At 35.5% G+C, this 21098-nt stretch overlaps 1 protein-coding gene across 1 annotated transcript; it reads right to left on the bottom strand.

Moving 5' to 3' along the window:
• Window positions 1-675: 675 nt before the first annotated feature.
• map7d1a (MAP7 domain containing 1a) lies at window positions 676-20999 on the bottom strand. The gene is made up of 17 exons (XM_077721698.1): window positions 20822-20999; window positions 18213-18281; window positions 17929-17949; window positions 16686-16849; window positions 15667-15775; window positions 15443-15547; window positions 13948-14070; window positions 13714-13871; window positions 13522-13652; window positions 8653-8891; window positions 6479-6707; window positions 5631-5802; window positions 4461-4565; window positions 3724-3774; window positions 3428-3646; window positions 2296-2468; window positions 676-1141 (listed from the first exon to the last, which is right to left on the bottom strand). Exons 1-15 carry the CDS (start codon window positions 20907-20909, stop codon window positions 3584-3586), a joined length of 1827 nt encoding a protein of 608 aa, XP_077577824.1. The 5' UTR covers window positions 20910-20999; the 3' UTR covers window positions 676-1141; window positions 2296-2468; window positions 3428-3583.
• Between the last annotated feature and the right edge of the window lie 99 nt (window positions 21000-21098).

Genomic DNA, 21098 nt, shown 5'->3' with positions numbered 1-21098 from the left:
TAACCTTTCTTTTCTTAAAATTGGCTTTTTTGGTGTATTTTGTGAGCATGGACAGATTTTTTTTTTTAATTGCACGTATAAAAAAATAACCTTTCCTCCGTTATAAAATATATATTTTAAAAAAATGCTTTTTTGGTGTATTTTGTGGGCGTAGACATATTTAAAACAATTATAATTATAATTGCACTTAAAAAATGACCTTTCCTTCCTTAAAAGGCAAGTGATTATTTTTAGTCATTTTAAAAATGGTTAATATTTTTTATTTAAAATAGTTATTAATATAAGTTTAAGTTGATTGATAGACGCTAGATTTCCAATGTGGGAAAAAAATGCTAACTTGTGCATGAAAATAAAATATTAAATAAAAGCTATAAAAAAATAACAATAAAAAATATGAATCTCCAAATAGGTCCAATTTTTATCTAAAAAATTATTGCTTTTTCTGTAAAAAAAAATCTTTTGCTTACTGTCTATCTTTTTTAAATAAAACATAACCTATAATAACTCATATTTGAAAATATTTAATAAATAAAAATACTAAAATAGACATTGTCACGTGATTTAGCAACTTTTCTTCAAATATTTTACTGTTTTTGTACTAAATTAAGTATTTGGTATCATTATTTAGCAGCAGAATTTTTAGTCAAGAACCCAAAAAATGTAAAACAATCCAAGTCAGACTGAACATATTTGTCTTTATTAATTAATATAAGACTTTTCAGCGCAGCTCAAAATATGTACACGCACAAATCAGTCCTACAGCAAATGAGCAAAAACTTGAGTCATGCACATTTGGAATTGTTCAACAACAGAAAAAAAACATCTTTTAGCTTTTTAAATAGGAGAATAAATCTCTCTTTTCCCAGATAGGCCCTTTTATAGATGAGTCACTTGCATTACTATTAATATTTTTATTTTTATTATTGCATCAAATAAGTCGGCATGTTGACGCCACAAACTTTCCTCCGTCCTTTATTTACATACACAAAAAAAACTAGCGTTAAATAACGGAGTTAATGTATTTGCTGTCTCAGAATGAGGTTTGCGGTCCTCGTCGTCATCCGCCAAGGTGCCCAATCAGTTTTTTTTTCATGGGTGGGAGGGTTGGCAGGGGTCACCTTGAGGCGTTATCACAGCACTTCTGCAAGGACAAACAAAAGAAATTAGTTATATCTTCATTTACATTAAATGATGTCTTTTAAATGACATGTATATGTATATTTACATGTATATGTGCGTATATGTAAACATGTGTATATATGTATATATGTATATATATATGTATATATTTATGTATGTATATGTATCTATGTATATATTTATGTATGTATATGTATCCATGTATATATATGTTTATATTTATGTATGTATATGTATATATATGAATATATACATATATAAATATACATGTATGCATATATATATATTTATGTATCTATGTATATGCGTATATATGTATAGATATATTCATATATATGTATACATGTATATATGTCTATTTATATATGCATGTATATATGTATACATGTATATATGTATATTTATATATGTATGTATATATGTATATATTCATATATATATGTATATATTCATATATATATATATATATGTGTACATGTATATATGTATATTTATATATGTATGTATATATTCATATATTTGTGTACATGTATATATATGTATGTATATATGTATAAATGTATACATGTATATATGTATATTTATATATGTATGTATATATTCATATATATGTGTACATGTATATATATGTATGTATATATGTATACATGTATATATGTATATATGTATATTTATATATGTATGTATATATTCACATATATATGTGTACATGTATATATATGTATATATGTATGTATATATTCACATATATATGTGTACATGTATATATATGTATATATGTATAAATGTATACATGTGTATATGTATATAAATGTATACATGTGTATATGTATATTTATATATGTATGTATATATATTCATATATATGTGTACATGTATATATATGTATGTATATATGTATAACTAGTATGTTTTGAAGTATAAATATGCAGTTGAAAAGTAATTTGGGATTGTGGACAGATGTGATTTAAATGTTTTTATTTATTTATTTTAATTGCTGTAGGGTTCAATGCCTGAGTCCCCAACTTTTCCATTGGAGGAATTGTGTCTTGGAAGGGAACCTGCTCCAAAGAAAAGTGTGAGGAGAAGAAGAAGAAGAAGCTGTCGGCAGCCATCAGCGCCAAAGAACACTTCCACAAAAGGTCAGTCACGTACCCGCCACGTGTTGCGTCTTAAGCGCCGGCGCTTTCTTGACGAAGGCGTCATTGTCGTCGTTATCCCGGAAGGCTAAGATGTCGTCGGGGACCCCGTCGAGGATGTCGGCCGTCAAGCCGTTGCGCTCACGTCTGACCGCTTGGACACCGTTCAGCTGAGTTTGGCCCACCGGGCTGAGGACAGACAAATGAGTGAGTTTAATTTAATATAATATAATACTTTCTGCCATATTTATATATTTTAAATGCCAAATAGATAGCATTCAGTGTGATGTGACAGTAATGTCAAAAATGTATATGTATTTCCTAGGGGACCCAGTGGATGAGTGGATAAGCATGCTAGCATTAGCACTTTGACCTGACGCCTCTGGGCATGGGTTCGAATCCAGGTAGGTGCAACTATGTGGAATTATGTGGGTAATATGTAATAGAAATGTGAAGGTAATGTTTAAAAATGTATATGTATTCCTTAGAAGACTCTGTGGCTGAGTGGTTAAGTATGCTGGCATGAGTATTTTGGCCTCTCACCGCTGGGGACTGGGTTCAAATCCAGGATGGTGCACCCGAGTGGACTTTGCATGGTTTGCAGGGGTAATGTTAAAATATATATATATATGTATTTGTATTTGTCTATTGACAGTCAATGTCAGTCAGTTTTTTAACTATTTGATATTTTTTAAAGGAAAAGTTATCAATATAAAGTATAGTGACAATTTTGTTAGGAAACTAGATAAAAACAATGGTAAGAAATATCTCTTTTTTTAAAATTGAAACTTGCAGTTGGACTTTTTAAAAGGAAAAGTGCAAAATTATCAATATCCTTTGTTTAGATAACTTTGCAATTTTCCTTTAAAAACGATCGCACTGCAAGTTTCCATTTTTAAAAAAGAGATATTTCTTTCAATTTTTTTAAACTAGTTTCCCAACAAAATTGTCACTATACTTTATATTGATAACTTAGAGCTTTTCCTTTAAAAAATATTCTAACTCCCAAGTTAAAAAACTAACTGGCATTGCTATCAATAGACAAATACAAATACATACATACGTATATTTTAACATTACCTACACATTACCCATAGAAACCATGCAAAGTACTAGTCTGGATATAATTTAGCCTCGTACACACGTACCTTTGTCTACTCTGTCCCCGTTCTTCCGTCTTGTTGTCTTCCATGTTCACCTGGCATTCTGAAACGTACGTACAAGTTTTTTGGTGACAATTTGGCAGCATTTTAGCTTCATTCGACCATCTATCCTCTACTCAAAAATCCCAAATATTATGAATATTACACACCTTTACCGCCATCCACGTCTTGAGGCGGCGGTGGAGATGCTGACTTGATCTCCTTCTGGAGAGAAAAAAAATCACATTTATGCCAAATCGTCTTTTATATTAATAATTAATAATTTAACAGACTCTACATACCTTTTCGTTGGTGTCGGATTTGCGTGTACGTTTCATGATCTCATCCAAGCGCTGAAAAAAATAAAAACATCATTCAGATTAAAATAAAACCAAAGATAAAATGACCAACTTGCCCTCCTGCCGCTTATACACACAGTTACAGTGTTCCCTCGCTACTTCACGCTTCAGCTATCGCGGACTCAGAGCTTTGCGGTTTTTTTTCAGGAAAAAATAAATAAAAAATTTGAAGATATTAAGTTAAAATTATAAATTACTTCATTTTATAAGAGGTGGAAACAAAATATTCAATAAGAATTAGTAATTGCATCAAAAAATGGTCAATAACTTGGTGAGAGTTGAGGAATGGCATTATGACGTCTTGGCTGTTTACAGCCCAAAAAAACAATGTTCACAACTCCCAATAACGATGTTTCTTACGTGCAAAAAACTGCAGAAGATCCTCCATCCGGACTACTATGCTATTTTTTGCTTAGTGGTGCTTTTGTGCACGTTTTACACGTTTTTTAAAGCATTTTTGAAGGGGCACGCCAACTTCCCGGTCCCCATTAACCGCGATAAGCGAGGGAACACTGTATATATATATTATTCTCAATAATTCTTCTTTATTCTATAACAGACAATTCCACCATGAGTGAAATTCCAAGACTTTAGCCAAAGAAGGCCATTGACTGGTTCATCCCAGGAATCCAAGCACTTGTTTCCAGGAAAGAGTTAATAAAAAGGAATGGCTCTCCTACCTTTTTCCTCTCCAGCCTCTCCTGCTCCTCCTTCTGGAAGTGTTTCTCCCGTTCCTCACGCTGCTTCTCCGCCTCCTCGCGAGCTTTCGCCTCGGCTTCTTCTTTCTGAGGACATGGTCAGTGTTTTTTTTTTTTTTTTAAGCATTACTGTGTATACATTTTTTATTTTAAAAAAGCCTTACTATACTATGTCGTTTTTTTAAAGAAAAAAAGCCTTACTATACTATGTCGTTTTTTTTAAAGAAAAAGAGCCTTACTATACTATGTCGTTTTTAGCGGAAATAAAGCCTTACTATATATAATGTCGTTTTTTTTGCGGAAAAACAAGCCTTACCATATACATATATATCGTCGTTTTTAGCGGTAATAAAGCCTTACTATATATAATGTCGGGTTTTTTTGCGGAAAAACAAGCCTTACTATATACATATATATCGTCGGTTTTTTTTTGCGAAAAAAAAGCCATACTATACTATGTCGTTTTTTGCGAGAAAAAAAAGCCTAACTATACCATGTCGTTTTTTTTAAAGAAAAATAAGCCTTACTATATACATGTTTTTTTTTTTTTTTTTAAGAAAATGGCTTACTATACATGGTCATTTTTTAATTTAAAAAAATACCTTACTATACTATGTCGCTTTTTTAAAAGATAAAAAGCCTTACTATACTATGTCGGTTTTTGCGGAAAAACAAGCCTTACTATATACATATATATCGTCGTTTTTTTGCGAAAAAAAAGCCATACTATACTATGTCGTTTTTTTGCGAGAAAAAAACCCTGACTATACCATGTCATTTTTTAAAAGAAAAATAAGCCTTACTATACATGGTCATTTTTTTAATTAAAAAAAATACCTTACTATGCATGGTCGTTTTTTAAACATAAATTGCCTTACTATACATTGTCTTTTTTAAACTAAATTTAACTTACTATACATTTTTCTGAGGACAGGGTCCGCATATTTATTTTTCCCTCTAATACTATAATTTCTAAAACACACAAAAGGGAACTGAGGTCGACGCCAGGCCGCACGCCGGGCGTGGCCCGTGTCTTAAAATAGGCGCCGACCTGACCGCTAAGGCCATAATTTTACTAGCGCAAAATAAACCTTTCAGCCTGCACTTCCACGAATGTCCGCCAGAGGGAAACAAAGTCAAACTCTCACTCACCTGCTTCTGCAAACGAACGTTCTCCTCCTGTTGGGCTTGAGCTTTCTCCCGAGCTTCCCGTTCTTCCGTCACTCGCCGTTCTTCGTCCCTCCTCCGTCGCTGTAGCTCCTCCTCTTCCTCACGCCGAAGATTTTCCTCAGCTTCCCTCGCCAGACGCTCTTCTTTCATGACCCTAAAACTCAAAATACATCCCATTTAGTCCTGAACGAGGTAACGATAAAATGTGTACTATCACAAATGACTTCTTTTTTGACAATTTTAGGAGTATTTTTCAAAATTCACTGTACAATGCTTAAACTACAGTAAGACCTCGTTTATCGCAATTAATACGTTTAAAACCTGCCGCCATATTTGAAAAAAACGCAATGTAAGTACTTTTTAAGGTATCTTTTAAATATTATTTGGACTTTTAAAAACCTCTCTGTACAGTAATACCTCAAAAAAGTAAGTATTTACATTTTTATATCCATTATATTAAGATATTACATTACAGTATTGATATAAAATAAAGTAAAATTGTAAGGACTGTGTTTTAAATGTATCTATTTAATATTATTTGGACTTTTAAGAACCTATCTGTGTACAGTAATACCTCAAATAAGTATTTACATTTTTATATCCATTATATATAGATGTCACATTACAGTATTGATATAAAATATAGTAAAATTGTATCAAAACATAGAAATAATTTTCATTAATCGTGCTATGTCTGGTCTTCATTAACGTGATTTTCGAGGGATTACTGTACTATTATTTAAATCCCGAAGGTAGACACTGCCATCTAGTGGCCAGTGAAATACTTATTTTTGTGGGCTATTTTTTGGTTGTTGTTGTTGTTTTTTAACCTGTTTTTTTCCTCCTGCACACGCCGCTCCTCCTCCTCCCTCTCCCTTTGCAAGCGAGCCTGCCTCCGTTTCTCCGCCAGGATTCGAACCGCCTCCTCGGGGTCGTTAGTACCCGCCATCGGCTTGGGGGACGGCGCCGAGGGAACGTCCTTCACGTGCGGCTCGGGTGATGGCGAAGGAGCGCAAGTGGACGCCGCAGAGGACTTGAAAACAGGAACCACGGGAGAACCTGAAAAATTACAATTCAGTTCCAATTCAAGTAAGTTCATTCATTTAGCATCATTGATAGTGATAGAAATTAGGTTTTAAGGATGTCGTTTTTAAGAGAAAAAGCCTTACTATACTATGTCGTTTTTAAAGAAAAAAAGCCTTACTATACTATGTCGTTTTTTAAGAAAAAAAGCCTTACTATACTATGTAGTTTTTTAAGAAAAAAAAGCCTTACTATACTATGTCGTTTTTTAAGAAAAACAAGCCTTACTATACTATGTCGTTTTTTAAAAGAAAAAATGCCTTACTATACTATGTCGTTTTTTAAGAAAATAAGCCTTACTATACTATGTCGTTTTTTGCGAAAAAAAAGCCTTACTATACTATGTCGTTTTTTAAGAAAAAAAGCCTTACTATACTATGTAGTTTTTTAAGAAAAAAAAGCCTTACTATACTATGTCGTTTTTTAAGAAAATAAGCCTTACTATACTATGTCGTTTTTTAAGAAAAAAAAGCCTTACTATACTATGTCGTTTTTTAAAAGAAAAAATGCCTTACTATACTATGTCGTTTTTTAAGAAAATAAGCCTTACTATACTATGTCGTTTTTTGCGAAAAAAAAGCCTTACTATACTATGTCGTTTTTTAAGAAAAAAAGCCTTACTATACTATGTAGTTTTTAAGAAAAAAAAGCCTTACTATACTATGTCGTTTTTTAAGAAAATAAGCCTTACTATACTATGTCGTTTTTTAAGAAAAAAAAGCCTTACTATACTATGTAGTTTTTTAAGAAAAAAAAAGCCTTACTATACTATGTCGTTTTTTAAGAAAATAAGCCTTACTATACTATGTCGTTTTTTAAGAAAAACAAGCCTTACTATACTATGTCGTTTTTTTAAAAGAAAAAATGCCTTACTATACTATGTCGTGTTTTCACGTAAAAATGCCTTACTATACTATGTCGTTTTTTAAGAAAAAAAAGCCTTACTATACTATGTCGTTTTTTGAAGAAAATAAGCCTTACTATACTATGTCGTTTTTTAAGAAGAAAAAGCCTTACTATACTATGTCGTTTTTTAAGAAAATAAGCCTTACTATACTATGTCGTGTTTTCACGTAAAAAAGCCTTACTATACTATGTCGTTTTTTAAGAAAAAAAAGCCTTACTATACTATGTCGTTTTTTAAGAAAAAAAAGCCTTACTATACTTTGTCGTTTTTTGAAGAAAAAAGCCTTACTATACTATGTCATTTTTTGCGAAAAAAAAAAGCCTTACTATACTATGTCGTTTTTAAGAAAAAAGCCTTACTATACTATGTCGTTTTTAAGAAAAAAAAAGCCTTACTATACTATGTCGTTTTTTAAGAAAAAAAGCCTTACTATATACTATGTCGTTTTTTAAGAAAAAAAAGCCTTACTATACTATGTCGTTTTTAAGAAAAAAGCCTTACTATACTATGTCGTTTTTAAGAAAAAAAAAGCCTTACTATACTATGTCGTTTTTTAAGAAAAAAAGCCTTACTATATACTATGTCGTTTTTTAAGAAAAAAAAGCCTTACTATACTATGTTGTTTTTAAGAAAAAAAGCCTTACTATACTATGACGTTTTTTAAGAAAAAAAAGCCTTACTATACTATGTCGTGTTTTCACGTAAAAAGCCTTACTATACTATGTCGTTTTTATGAATAAAGCCTTACACTACTATGTTGTTTTTTACGATAAAAAAGCCTTACTATACTATGTCGTATTTTCACGTAAAAAAGCCTTACTATACTATGTCGTTTTTTAAAAGAAAAAATGCCTTACTATACTATGTCGTTTTTTACAAAAAAGAAGCCTTACTATACTATGTCGTTTTTTTAAAGAAAAAAAGCCTTATTATACTATGTCGTTTTTACGAATAAAGCCTTACTATACTATGTCATTTTGTTTTTTAGGAGTAAAAAAAAAGGGTTAAACCTACGGCGACTGTATTCCGGCGTGACGGGCCTGCGATGTTCCCTGACTCTCTCCAACGGAACCGGCGAAGATGTCCGGTGATCGACCCTGGCGGGGGTCCTGGCCCTCCTGGGCCGTCCTTTGGGCGTGGACGGGCTGCTGCGATTGGATCCAGCCTTCGGGGAGACGGCGGGGCTCGGCGACGCCGTCCTTCCTTTGGGCGTGGCGGGAGACGACGGACGCGGTCTCGATAGTGGACTTGGACTGCACGACACAACATGGCGAAGAACTGTTTTACTTCAACGGTTACTATTGACATTTTTCTAGCAGAAAATGTGACGTCCATTGAAATGCATTATTCCATTAAGGATGACATCACTCTGGTGTTTTGCCTCCAGCAATGGCGGCTCACTCACGCTCTTTGTTTGTCAAGCAAAAGGAAGTGCCTTGCTGTACAAGGTCTTTTTTTAATGAATTAAAGCCTTACTATACATGGTCGTTTTTTATGTTTTTTTTTTACCAAAAATGCCTTACTATACATGGTCGTTTTTTATGTTTTTTTTAACCAAAAATGCCTTACTATACATGGTCTTTTTAATGTTTTTTACTAAAAAATGCCTTACTATACATGGTCTTTTTTATGTTTTTTACCAATAAATGCCTTACTATACATGGTGGTTTTTATGTTTTTTTTACCAAAAAATACCTTACTATACATGGTCGTTTTTATGTTTTTTACCAATAAATGCCTTACTATACATGGTCGTTTTTATGTTTTTTACCAAAAAATGCCTTACTATACATGGTCTTTTTGATGTTTTTTACCAAAAAATGCCTTACTATACATGGTCTTTTTTATGTTTTTTACCAATAAATGCCTTACTATACATGGTGGTTTTTATGTTTTTTTTACCAAAAAATACCTTACTATACATGGTCGTTTTTATGTTTTTTACCAATAAATGCCTTACTATACATGGTCGTTTTTATGTTTTTTACCAAAAAATGCCTTACTATACATGGTCGTTTTTATGTTTTTTACCAAAAAATGCCTTACTATACATGGTCTTTTTGATGTTTTTTACCAAAAAATGCCTTACTATACATGGTCTTTTTTATGTTTTTTACCAATAAATGCCTTACTATACATGGTGGTTTTTATGTTTTTTTTACCAAAAAATACCTTACTATACATGGTCGTTTTTATGTTTTTTACCAATAAATGCCTTACTATACATGGTCGTTTTTATGTTTTTTACCAAAAAATGCCTTACTATACATGGTCTTTTTGATGTTTTTTACCAAAAAATGCCTTACTATACATGGTCTTTTTTATGTTTTTTACCAATAAATGCCTTACTATACATGGTGGTTTTTATGTTTTTTTTACCAAAAAATACCTTACTATACATGGTCGTTTTTATGTTTTTTACCAATAAATGCCTTACTATACATGGTCGTTTTTATGTTTTTTACCAATAAATGCCTTACTATACATGGTCGTTTTTATGTTTTTTACCAAAAAATGCCTTACTATACATGGTCGTTTTTATGTTTTTTACCAAAAAATGCCTTACTATACATGGTCTTTTTGATGTTTTTTACCAAAAAATGCCTTACTATACATGGTCTTTTTTATGTTTTTTACCAATAAATGCCTTACTATACATGGTGGTTTTTATGTTTTTTTTACCAAAAAATACCTTACTATACATGGTCGTTTTTATGTTTTTTACCAATAAATGCCTTACTATACATGGTCGTTTTTATGTTTTTTACCAAAAAATGCCTTACTATACATGGTCGTTTTTATGTTTTTTACCAAAAAATGCCTTACTATACATGGTCTTTTTTCGAAGAAAAAAGCCTTACTATACTATGTCGTTTTTTGGAAGAAAAAAGCCTTACTATACTATGTCGTTTTTTGGAAGAAAAAAGCCTTACTATACTATGTCGTTTTTTGGAAGAAAAAAGCCTTACTATACTATGTCGTTTTTTGGAAGAAAAAAGCCTTACTATACTATGTCGTTTTTTGGAAGAAAAAAGCCTTACTATACTATGTCGTTTTTTGGAAGAAAAAAGCCTTACTATACTATGTCGTTTTTTGGAAGAAAAAAGCCTTACTATACTATGTCGTTTTTTGGAAGAAAAAAGCCTTACTATACTATGTCGTTTTTTGGAAGAAAAAAGCCTTACTATACTATGTCGTTTTTTCGAAGAAAAAAGCCTCACTATACTATGTCGTTTTTTGGAAGAAAAAAGCCTTACTATACTATGTCGTTTTTTCGAAGAAAAAAGCCTTACTATACTATGTCGTTTTTTAGAAGAAAAAAGCCTTACTATACTATGTCGTTTTTTCGAAGAAAAAAGCCTTACTATACTATGTCGTTTTTTCGAAGAAAAAAGCCTTACTATACTATGTTGTTTTTTGGAAGAAAAAAGCCTTACTATACTATGTCGTTTTTTCGAAGAAAAAAGCCTTACTATACTATGTCGTTTTTTGGAAGAAAAAAGCCTTACTATACTATGTCGTTTTTTGGAAGAAAAAAGCCTTACTATACTATGTCGTTTTTTGGAAGAAAAAAGCCTTACTATACTATGTCGTTTTTTGGAAGAAAAAAGCCTTACTATACTATGTCGTTTTTTCGAAGAAAAAAGCCTCACTATACTATGTCATTTTTTGGAAGAAAAAAGCCTTACTATACTAAGTCGTTTTTTCGAAGAAAAAAGCCTTACTATACTATGTCGTTTTTTCGAAGAAAAAAGCCTTACTATACTATGTCGTTTTTTCGAAGAAAAAAGCCTTACTATACTATGTTGTTTTTTGGAAGAAAAAAGCCTTACTATACTATGTCGTTTTTTCGAAGAAAAAAGCCTTACTATACTATGTCGTTTTTTGGAAGAAAAAAGCCTTACTATACTATGTCGTTTTTTGGAAGAAAAAAGCCTTACTATACTATGTCGTTTTTTGGAAGAAAAAAGCCTTACTATACTATGTCGTTTTTTGGAAGAAAAAAGCCTTACTATACTATGTCGTTTTTTGGAAGAAAAAAGCCTTACTATACTATGTCGTTTTTTGGAAGAAAAAAGCCTTACTATACTATGTCGTTTTTTGGAAGAAAAAAGCCTTACTATACTATGTCGTTTTTTGGAAGAAAAAAGCCTTACTATACTATGTCGTTTTTTGGAAGAAAAAAGCCTTACTATACTATGTCGTTTTTTGGAAGAAAAAAGCCTTACTATACTATGTCGTTTTTTCGAAGAAAAAAGCCTTACTATACTATGTTGTTTTTTCGAAGAAAAAAGCCTTACTATACTATGTCGTTTTTGGAAGAAAAAAGCCTTACTATACATGGTCGTTTTTATGTTTTTTTTTACCAAAAATGCCTTACTATACATGGTCGTTATTATGTTTTTTTTTTACCAAAAAATGCCTTACTATACATGGTCGTTTTTATGTTTTTTTACCAAAAAATGCCTTACTATACATGGTCTTTTTATGTTTTTTACCAAAAAATGCCTTACAAAAATGCTGTATCATATATGGTCTTTTATAACGAATTAAAGCCTTACTATATACAGTGTCTTCTTTTTTAAATAAGTCTTACGATGCATGGTCATTGTTCCAAGACATAAAGCCTTACTATGCAGTGTCCCTTTTTTTAGAATATAATTCTAACTATACATGGTCATTTTTCAAAGCAATAAAGCCTTACTATACTCTGTGGGTTAGGGTTTAGGTAAATGGTTAGGGTTAGGCAAAAGGTTAGGGTTTGGTTAGGGTTAGGCAAAAGGTTAGGGTTTGGTTAGGGTTAGGCAAAAGGTTAGGGTTAGGGTTTGGTTAGGGTTGGGGTTTGGTTAGGGTTTGGTTAGGGTTAGGGTTTGGTTAGGGTTGGGGTTTGGTTAGGGTTAGGGTTTGGTAAGGGTTAGGGTTTGGTTAGGGTTAGGGTTTGGTTAGGGTTGGGGTTTGGTTAGGGTTTGGTTAGGGTTAGGGTTTGATTAGGGTTAGGGTTTTGTTAGGGTTAGGGTTTGGTTAGGGTTAGGGTTTGGTTAGGGTTTGATTAGGGTTAGGGTTTGGTTAGCGTTTGGTTAGGGTTAGGTTAGGGTTTGGTTAGGGCTAGGGTTTGGTTAGGGTTTGGATGGGGTTCGGGTTTGGTTGGGGTTCGGGTTTAGTTTAGGGTTCGGGTTAGGTTAGGGTTAGGGTTTGGTTAGGGTTAGGGTTTGGTTAGGGTTTGGTTAGGGTTCGGTTAGGGTTGGGGTTTGGTTAGGGTTTGGTTAGGGTTAGGGTTTCGTTAGGGTTAGGGTTTGGTTAGGGTTTGGTTAGGGTTTGGTTAGGGTTTGATTAGGGTTAGGGTTTGGTTAGCGTTTGTTTAGGGTTAGGTTAGGGTTTGGTTAGGGCTAGGGCTTGGTTAGGGTTTGGATGGGGTTCGGGTTTGGTTGGGGTTCGGGTTTGGTTTAGGGTTCGGGTTAGGTTAGGGTTTGGTTAGGGTTAGGGTTCGGGTTTGGTTAGGGTTTGGTTAGGGTTTGGTTAGGGTTAGGGTTTGATTAGGGTTAGGGTTTGGTTAGGGTTAGGGTTAGGTTAGGTTTTGGTTAGGGTTTGGTTAGGGTTCGGGTTTGGTTAGGGTTTGATTAGGGTTAGGGTTTGGTTAGGGTTTCGTTAGGGTTAGGGTTTGGTTAGCGTTTGGTTAGGGTTAGGTTAGGGTTTGGTTGGGGTTAGGGTTAGGTTAGGGTTAGGGTTTGGTCAGGGCTTGGTTCGGGTTAGGTTAGGCAAAAAAAAGCCTTATTATCCTATGTCGTTTTTTACGATAAAAAGCCTTACTATACTGTCTTTTTTTCATGGAAATAATCCTTTCGTTTTTAGTATGGTCATTTTTTAAAGACATTTTTCCCTTACCTCAAATCTGCTCTGTGTCTCATGCTGGGAAGCGACTGCCTCTTCTTGAGAAATTTCTCCTTTGCCAAAGCATTCTTCTCTTTTTCGTTCTCCCGCTCCTTGTCTTTCTTTTCTTTTTTGGTTCTATCGATCTACAACGTGGAATTCAAAAAATGACATTGGGACCCAAAATGGAGTCCATCTGACACGCACCAGGGTTCTCACGGGTGTAGAGCTCCGCCTGTATTGGCGTTGAGTGATATCCGGCGTGCTGGACGTCACCCTCCAGCGATCGGCGCATCGGTGGTGGGCAAGATGGGCACATGGCGCCAGTGGGCTGGCAGAAGAAGATCGGGGACACAGTGGAGACTCTACCATCCAAAAACAACATTGTTCAAAACCCGAAATGACGACAGACTGACACCCGGACGGACGAGGGCGACTTACGCCCGTCTTTTCCGTTGGCGAGCACGCTGGCGGCGCTCCGGCTCCGTGCCAGGAAGGCCAAGGTGGGCGTCATCAGGCGGTCTACGATGCTACTTTCCCAAGGGCTGAGTGCGGCGTTACGGGCTGCGATTTAGGAGAAAAACACACAAAAATGGTAAAAAAAATAAGCATCTAATTGGAAATTGTCATTTTCGGGGTAAATCGAAGGATAGGAGGTAAACTGAAAATGAAATTAAGGATAAAGACAGCCCAGAAACCTTTGCTTGTCAAGTTTTCAACTGTCAAATTAAGCCTTAAGAATGACATTTGGTGGTACAGTGGTGCCTTGACATACCAGTGCCCCGTAATAAGGGCAATTTGAGATACGAGTAAAATTTTGAGTAAATATTGTACATCATGGCCACTGTTTTTCTGAAGAAAAAGTCTGACTATACTAAGTTGTTTTTGAGGGGGGAAAAGCCTTACAATACTATATTGTTTTGTGAAAAATAGCCTTACTATACATTGTCGTTTTTTTAAGATAAAAAGCCTTACTATAATATGTCGTTTATTGCGAAAAAAAGCCTTACTATACTATGTCGTTTTTTGCGAAAAAAAAGCCTTACTATACTATATTGTTTTTTGTGAAAAATAGCCTTACTATACATTGTCGTTTTTTAAAGATAAAAACCTTACTATAATATGTCGTTTATTGCGAGAAAAAAAAGCCTTACTATACTATGTCATTTTTTGCGAAAAAAAGCCTTACTATACGATGCCGTTGTTTGCGAAAAAAAGCCTTACTATATACTATGTCGTTTTTTAAGATTAAAAAGCCTTACTATACTATGTCATTTTTTAAAGAAAAAAAGCCTTACTATACTATGTCGTTTTTTTTAAGAAAAAAAGCCATACTACACTATGTCCTTTTCTGTGTAAAAAGCCTTACTATTTTGTCGTTTTTTTGCTGAAAAAAGCACAAATCTTATAAAAAATGTGATTGTTGTGCCAGTAACTGTCACAAAAACATTCAAAAAATCTCCATCTAGACTCCAAACCATTCCCAGACGAATGACTCAGCATTTTTTTACCTCAATCCAAACTTTCTCTGCAACCCCATCAAAACCTCCAAAAAACTCATCTACATTCACCCCCACCATTCCACCCCCAAACACATCATCAAGCTCCTCCCCCCCAAAAAATACTGACTCACTCTCATATAAACCACCAAAACTTCCTCTCTTCAAAAAAAGAAAAATGGAAGCCAGCCATCGGGATAATGAAATCACCACAGCATGAATCGACCAATCACAGGACAGATGAGCACAAAGTAACAATCATGCAGAAGCTTTGGATCGGAAGGCTTGCGGGTAGGGGGGAGGGAGTAAAACATTTTAACCATCCAAAAACCAGGAAGTGGTATAATAAGCAAAATGAACAAAAAAAAAACAGGCATGGTTCCCCGGGGGTGATGGACACGACACATGTAGTGGGTGGAGACTCATTCCCGTCTTACTTCTGCTGGGGGAGTTCCATAACGTGGCCGAAGACTTGGAGAGACGCTTGTTTAGGACCGAGTCCACGTGTTTTGGGAGGTTGACGGTGGACAGCGAGCATCTACCTGATTGGATGTTTGTCCGAGCCAATGGCAGTGAAGGAGTTAGAGGATAAACTGGAGGAGATTTTAGTGTGTGTGTGTGTATTGGGTGGATTGGGTATGGGAGGGGGCGGGGTACTTACTCTCTTTGTGATTGGTGTTGTGGTTGTTGCCGGCCCAGGACCATCTTTGTTGGCGGATTTCCGTCCAGGTTTTTTTGGAGGTGCGGTGGATGGCGGCTTCGTAGCGTTCCTTGATGAGGGGAAAAAATTATGAAAAATGATGGAAATGATAAAAAAAATGAATTTTGGAAGAAAGATTTGGAGAGTGGAAACATTATCAGAATTTAGGAGGGGAAATTGTGGTTTTATTCTTTGAAAAAGGCCGGTAAAAACGATAAATAAGCAAAAAAAAATGATATATATATTTTTTAAAAGGGCAGTAGTTGTAACAGTTATTTATGATTTCTATATATTTTTTGCCTTATTTTGGACTTTTAACCCTTTGTAGGGAAAGTGACCATTTGTGGTCATTAAAAAAATAAGTGTATTAGAAATTATTCTTGTTTATTAGTATTGTATTTTTTTTTTTAAATATGACATTATAAAGAGGTATTAATAAAAGTGAACAAAAAGTAATTTACCTAAAATAAAAATACTGGTTATGGTCCCATAAGTTTAAGTTTTTTGAGACAATTTTTGGTCACCAAAAAATATTCTATTTACCAATAAAAAAAAAAAGTTTTAATATTAAATTATACATAGAGGGTACAAATTAATAAAATGTTAATACAAAATAATTTCAAGGGAATAATAATACTGGTAACACTCTACTAAAGTAGATTTTTTTTTCGTATAATACAATTGACACTTTGATCATCAAAAAAAATAAATTTTAAAATGTTTCTCATTAGTATTGTGTTCTTTTAATTATTAAACTATACATGGAGGTATTGATTAATAAAATGTTAATAAAAAGTTCATTAACAAAATTAAAAAGAACACTGCTTAACACTAAATTTGACTTTTTTGTCATATTATTGAACTCATTAACATTTAAACGAGGAAGTCTGGTTGTCAGTGCCATTGATGATGATGAACGTCCAATCCATTTTAAGTGGGAGACGTAAACAAACATGTTCATCTCGGTAAACTAAACTTACTTTGTTTTTCTCCAACTTCTGCTTCTGTCGCTCCTCCAGGGCGGCACGCCGTTTCTCGGCCAGGACGCGTTGGTCCTCCAACCTCCGGCGCCGCTCCTCCAATTGCTGCTCCCTCAGCTGCTTTGCCCGTTCCTCCTTCTCCAACCACTGGCTCTTCTTGGCCGCTAGGGGGAGGAAGTAAAACAAGATGTTTAGTTCGAAAAGGTCTGGCCCAAAAGACATCGGTTTGTCAAATGACTCTAAAAAATTTGGTCGCCGGGTCATTTGGTCGCCCGGACGTTTGGTCGCCTCGGACGTTTGGTCGCAAAGAACGTTTGGTCGCAAAGAACGTTTGGTCGCAAAGAATGTTTGGTCGCCCAGACGTTTGGTCACTCCAGACTTTTGGTCGCCCGGACGTTTGGTCGCAAAGGACGTTTGGTCGCCCGGAGGTTTGGTCGCCTCGGACGTTTGGTCGTAAAGAACGTTTGGTCGCAAAGAACGTTTGGTCGCCCAGACGTTTGGTCACTCCAGACTTTTGGTCGCCCAGACGTTTGGTCGCAAAGGACGTTTGGTCGCCCCGGACGTTTGGTCGCCCCGGACGTTTGGTCGCCCCGGACGTTTGGTCGCCCCGGACGTTTGGTCGCCCAGACGTTTGGTTGCAAAGGACGTTTGGTCGCCCGGACGTTTGGTCGCAGAGGACGTTTGGTCGCAGAGGACGTTTGGTCGCAGAGGACGTTTGGTCGCAGAGGACGTTTGGTCGCAGAGGACGTTTGGTCGCAGAGGACGTTTGGTCGCAGAGGACGTTTGGTCGCAGAGGACGTTTGGCCGCAGAGGACGTTTGGTCGCAGAGGACGTTTGGTCGCAGAGGACGTTTGGTAGCAGAGGACGTTTGGTCGCAGAGGACGTTTGGTCGCAGAGGACGTTTGGTCGCAGAGGACGTTTGGTCGCCCGGACATTTGGTCGCCCGGACGTTTGGTCGCAGAGGACGTTTGGTCGCAGAGGACGTTTGGTCGCCCCGGACGTTTGGTCGCCCCGGACGTTTGGTCGCCCCGGACGTTTGGTCGCCCGGACATTTGATCGCCCGGACATTTGGGGGATTTTGTAACTTGGATCTTTTTTTTGGCACTTATTTGCATAAATAAAAATTTGTAACCTGAAAAGTTCGTACCTAGAGGAATTTGTAAGTAGAGGTATGACTATCCTATCATCTTAAAAAATATATTATTGGACCACCACCATGTACAAAAAAAGGTGCCAAACTTACCTTGAAGTTTGCTGAGCTCTTCTGCAAGAGGGGGGAGGGAATGTGGGTGAGGGGGAGGAGAAACAAAAAACAAAAACACAAGCAGCTGTCAATCATGCAAAGCAGTGCACCCACCGTGTAGCCACCAAAAGATTCCGCCAAGTAAGTGTTACAAAGAAAAAGCAATTATAAAGCAAATTCATCCGCATGCCTGCATAGTAGCGCCTCGCTCAGACCACCACTAGGGGGGGACGCTCGTCCCACACAAAGGGGTTTGTTAGCGCCCCTTTTTTTTCTTAGCTTACCCAGATATTTCGCTTTTTCCTCTCGTCGTTCCTTGGCCAGTTGCTGCCTGTCTTCTGACTTTATTGCATCTGTTAAGAAGAAAAAACAGGATAAATTATTTTTTGAAATGGATGGACAGATTGAGAGAGATGGTGGGAAAGGTATGGTGTGGGGGCAATGGAAAGGTCCCGCCACAGAGGGATTGTGGGTAGGCAAATGTCAGTGGTATATTTTTTAAAGGCATGATGGGAAAGTGTATGAAAATAAGATTGGCATATCAAAAACTGACAGGTGCGTTTTTTTTTTTTTTTTTTGTCCAAAACATTCAGAGATTGCTCTAATGGTTTCAATTGGCCAAAAACCTAAAATTGGACAAATTGAATTTAATTCTATTCAGTTTTTTTTTTTTTTTTAATTTGTAGTTTAAAGACGAGTTGTTGTATTTTAAAAATATCGGACAGGTGTATTTTTTAGTGTTTTTTTTTTTTTTTGGTCAAATACATTCACTTTGCTTGTAATGGTTTCAATTGCCCAAAAACCTAAAATTAGAAAAATTAATTTCTACTTAGTGTTTTTTAATCTGTTATTTAAAGACAAGTTAAGAAGACTCAAGTGTAATTCCAGGGTTTTTAAATTCTTGGATTACTTTTATTGTCTTAAAAAATGAAAAAAAAACATTGTTACCTGTTCAACTTCCCACTTAAATCTAACAAAAAAAATATAATTTACCCTTAACGCCATTAGCCACTTCCTTGTACTTAAAGAAACATGTCGTAGGCTTTTGAGAATGTAATCTTCTTTTCTTTCTTTTATCCATTAATCCATTTGCAACAGTCTCTCACTAAGTGTTTCATTTTTTTGGCCAAAAAAAGACAAAAAAGGAATGACCTCCTTGTCCTTCAGGTTGGTTCCCTTTCAGATTTTGTCTTGCTGAGCAATTGTGAGTTTTTTTGTGGTCTTCGGAAAGATTTTGACGGATAAAAAAACGCTCTGTAGCCTTAATTAGAGCAAACGAATTGTCAGGCTATTAGCGAGAAGAGAGACTGTTTTTGTGGTGTGATTAGTCATTCCTTCTGTGCTCTGTCAGCTGTACTTTGCTTCAAGTTGTCCTTTGACTGATTGTATTGTTCCTCTCTATTCAACCCCGAGAACATAATTACAGGCTAAGAGTGTCATTTTCTTTGACTGACATTGACAAAAATAGTCATTCAAATTAAGAAACTAGTTGTAATTTTGTGTAGGGGGCGTAGCTCCGCCTCCACTTCAAAAAAATTACAACATATCAACAATGGCTGGCTCTAGAGGTGACTGTGTATAGTCGTACCTCTACTTATGAAGTAAATCGGTTCCAGAACTTTTTTGTAACTTGAAAATTAGTAAGTAGAAGTGTACTTTATATGTAAATTCCCTTATTCGTTCTACGGTCCTCACACAAGCCTTTAAAATGGGTCAAAGTGTCCCAATTTTGTATGAAAATGAAGGAAATGATTTGTTAATGTGGTTAAAATCTATAAATCATTTGAAAATATGTCCTGTGCCCCAATTTTGCATGAAACTTGTGAGGAAAAACACAAAAATCAGAGAAAAATATAAGAAAATTATTTGTTGATGTGGTAAAATTAATAAAACATGAAAATATCCGTGAAATAGTTCCCACCGAGGCCGTTATAATGAGAGACGTAATACCCAAATTTGTCCGACAGATGGCGGCAAGAGTGCGTTCTAATTAATAAGGGGAATTGCAATCATTAATAAAGGGGCCGAGGTTGACAGGTATGCAAGAGAGAATCTTGAAACATGGATAGTGGTTGTTGTGAGACAGCCAATGAGAGTCCAGTAGAGAATCTATGATACCACAACAATATTTTCAAAATACAATAACAGATAAGGAAATACATTTACTTTTGGGGGGATTTCGTAACTTGGAACATTTTCACTCATTTCGTAACCTGAAAATGTCATACCTAGAGGCATTTGTAAGTAGAGGTATGACTGTAGTTCCCTTCAAAAAGAGTGCTAAATTAGCCAAAACACCGTCTCTCTTCATACCTGGAACTCAATAGCAATTAGCATACATGAACTCCTGTCTCTGAACCTCTTAGCCAATCATATTAAAGCCAGACTGTCAAAAAATACCATCACAACACTGAGTAACACTGTCATACTTGTTTATGTGTGTGTGTGTGTGTATGTGTCATTGTTTACCTTCAAATTGAACAATGGACTAAAGATAGAAATTAGCCCCCTGCTACAATCTTACATACATTAACATGAGTATAATAATATTCATTAATAAGTGTTGTACCTTATTAAATAAATCCAACTTAAACTAATGTAACAAATATAAAATGTTGTTAGCCTATTAATGACATGGTTTAAACCCAGAAGCTACGTTAGCCTGTTTCATGCTACATATTCAATTAATTGTAAACTATGCGATATCATTGCGATTCAATACACTCTCCATAATGGATTTGTCTGCAGGTCTGAGAGCAAGAACGCGGTGTCTCCAATTCTTGGCGGATCATTAATTCGCCTCGAAAAAAAACTAGAGTGCAGACATAATAGCCCGCATTATCAAAATGGAAGTCCATTACGACCTTAGAAGAACCCGGCGAACTTTATTTACCTTTTTTGGGACGCTGGGAAGGCGAGGGAGTTCGGGTTATCTTATCCGTCTTCGGCAGGGCGGCGACTTTCTTAACCGGGAACGCCATTCGCTCGGTGGGTTTTGTGGGGGGGCAGCTTTCCCCTTCTGGATCGGGTCTGGTCTTTCGGTTCAAGACTTGATGGGGAGCTGGTTCGGAGAGAACGAAACAACGAGAGAGAGAGAGAGAGAAGAAAACGGGTAAATGTCAAGCGGCGTGACGAGTCGACCAGTTGGGCTTCATTCCAGTCGTTGGAGG

The sequence above is a fragment of the Stigmatopora nigra genome, chromosome 7 (genome assembly GCF_051989575.1).
Source record: "Stigmatopora nigra isolate UIUO_SnigA chromosome 7, RoL_Snig_1.1, whole genome shotgun sequence".
NCBI lineage: Eukaryota > Metazoa > Chordata > Actinopteri > Syngnathiformes > Syngnathidae > Stigmatopora > Stigmatopora nigra.
Note: the sequence above shows the minus strand (reverse complement) of the source record. Positions and strands in the feature narration are given on the sequence as shown.

Excerpts from the sequence above, each read along its gene's own strand:
- map7d1a (XM_077721698.1), bottom strand. The coding sequence starts at position 20,909 with ATGGCGTTCCCGGTTAAGAAAGTCGCCGCCCTGCCGAAGACGGATAAG. Across the intron at positions 14,071-15,442 it reads ATGGAACTCCCCCAGCAGAA|CCCGTAACGCCGCACTCAGC; the intron begins GTAAGACGGGAA and ends CCTAAATCGCAG. Across the intron at positions 3,775-4,460 it reads AGAGGCTGGAGAGGAAAAAG|CGCTTGGATGAGATCATGAA; the intron begins GTAGGAGAGCCA and ends TATTTTTTTCAG.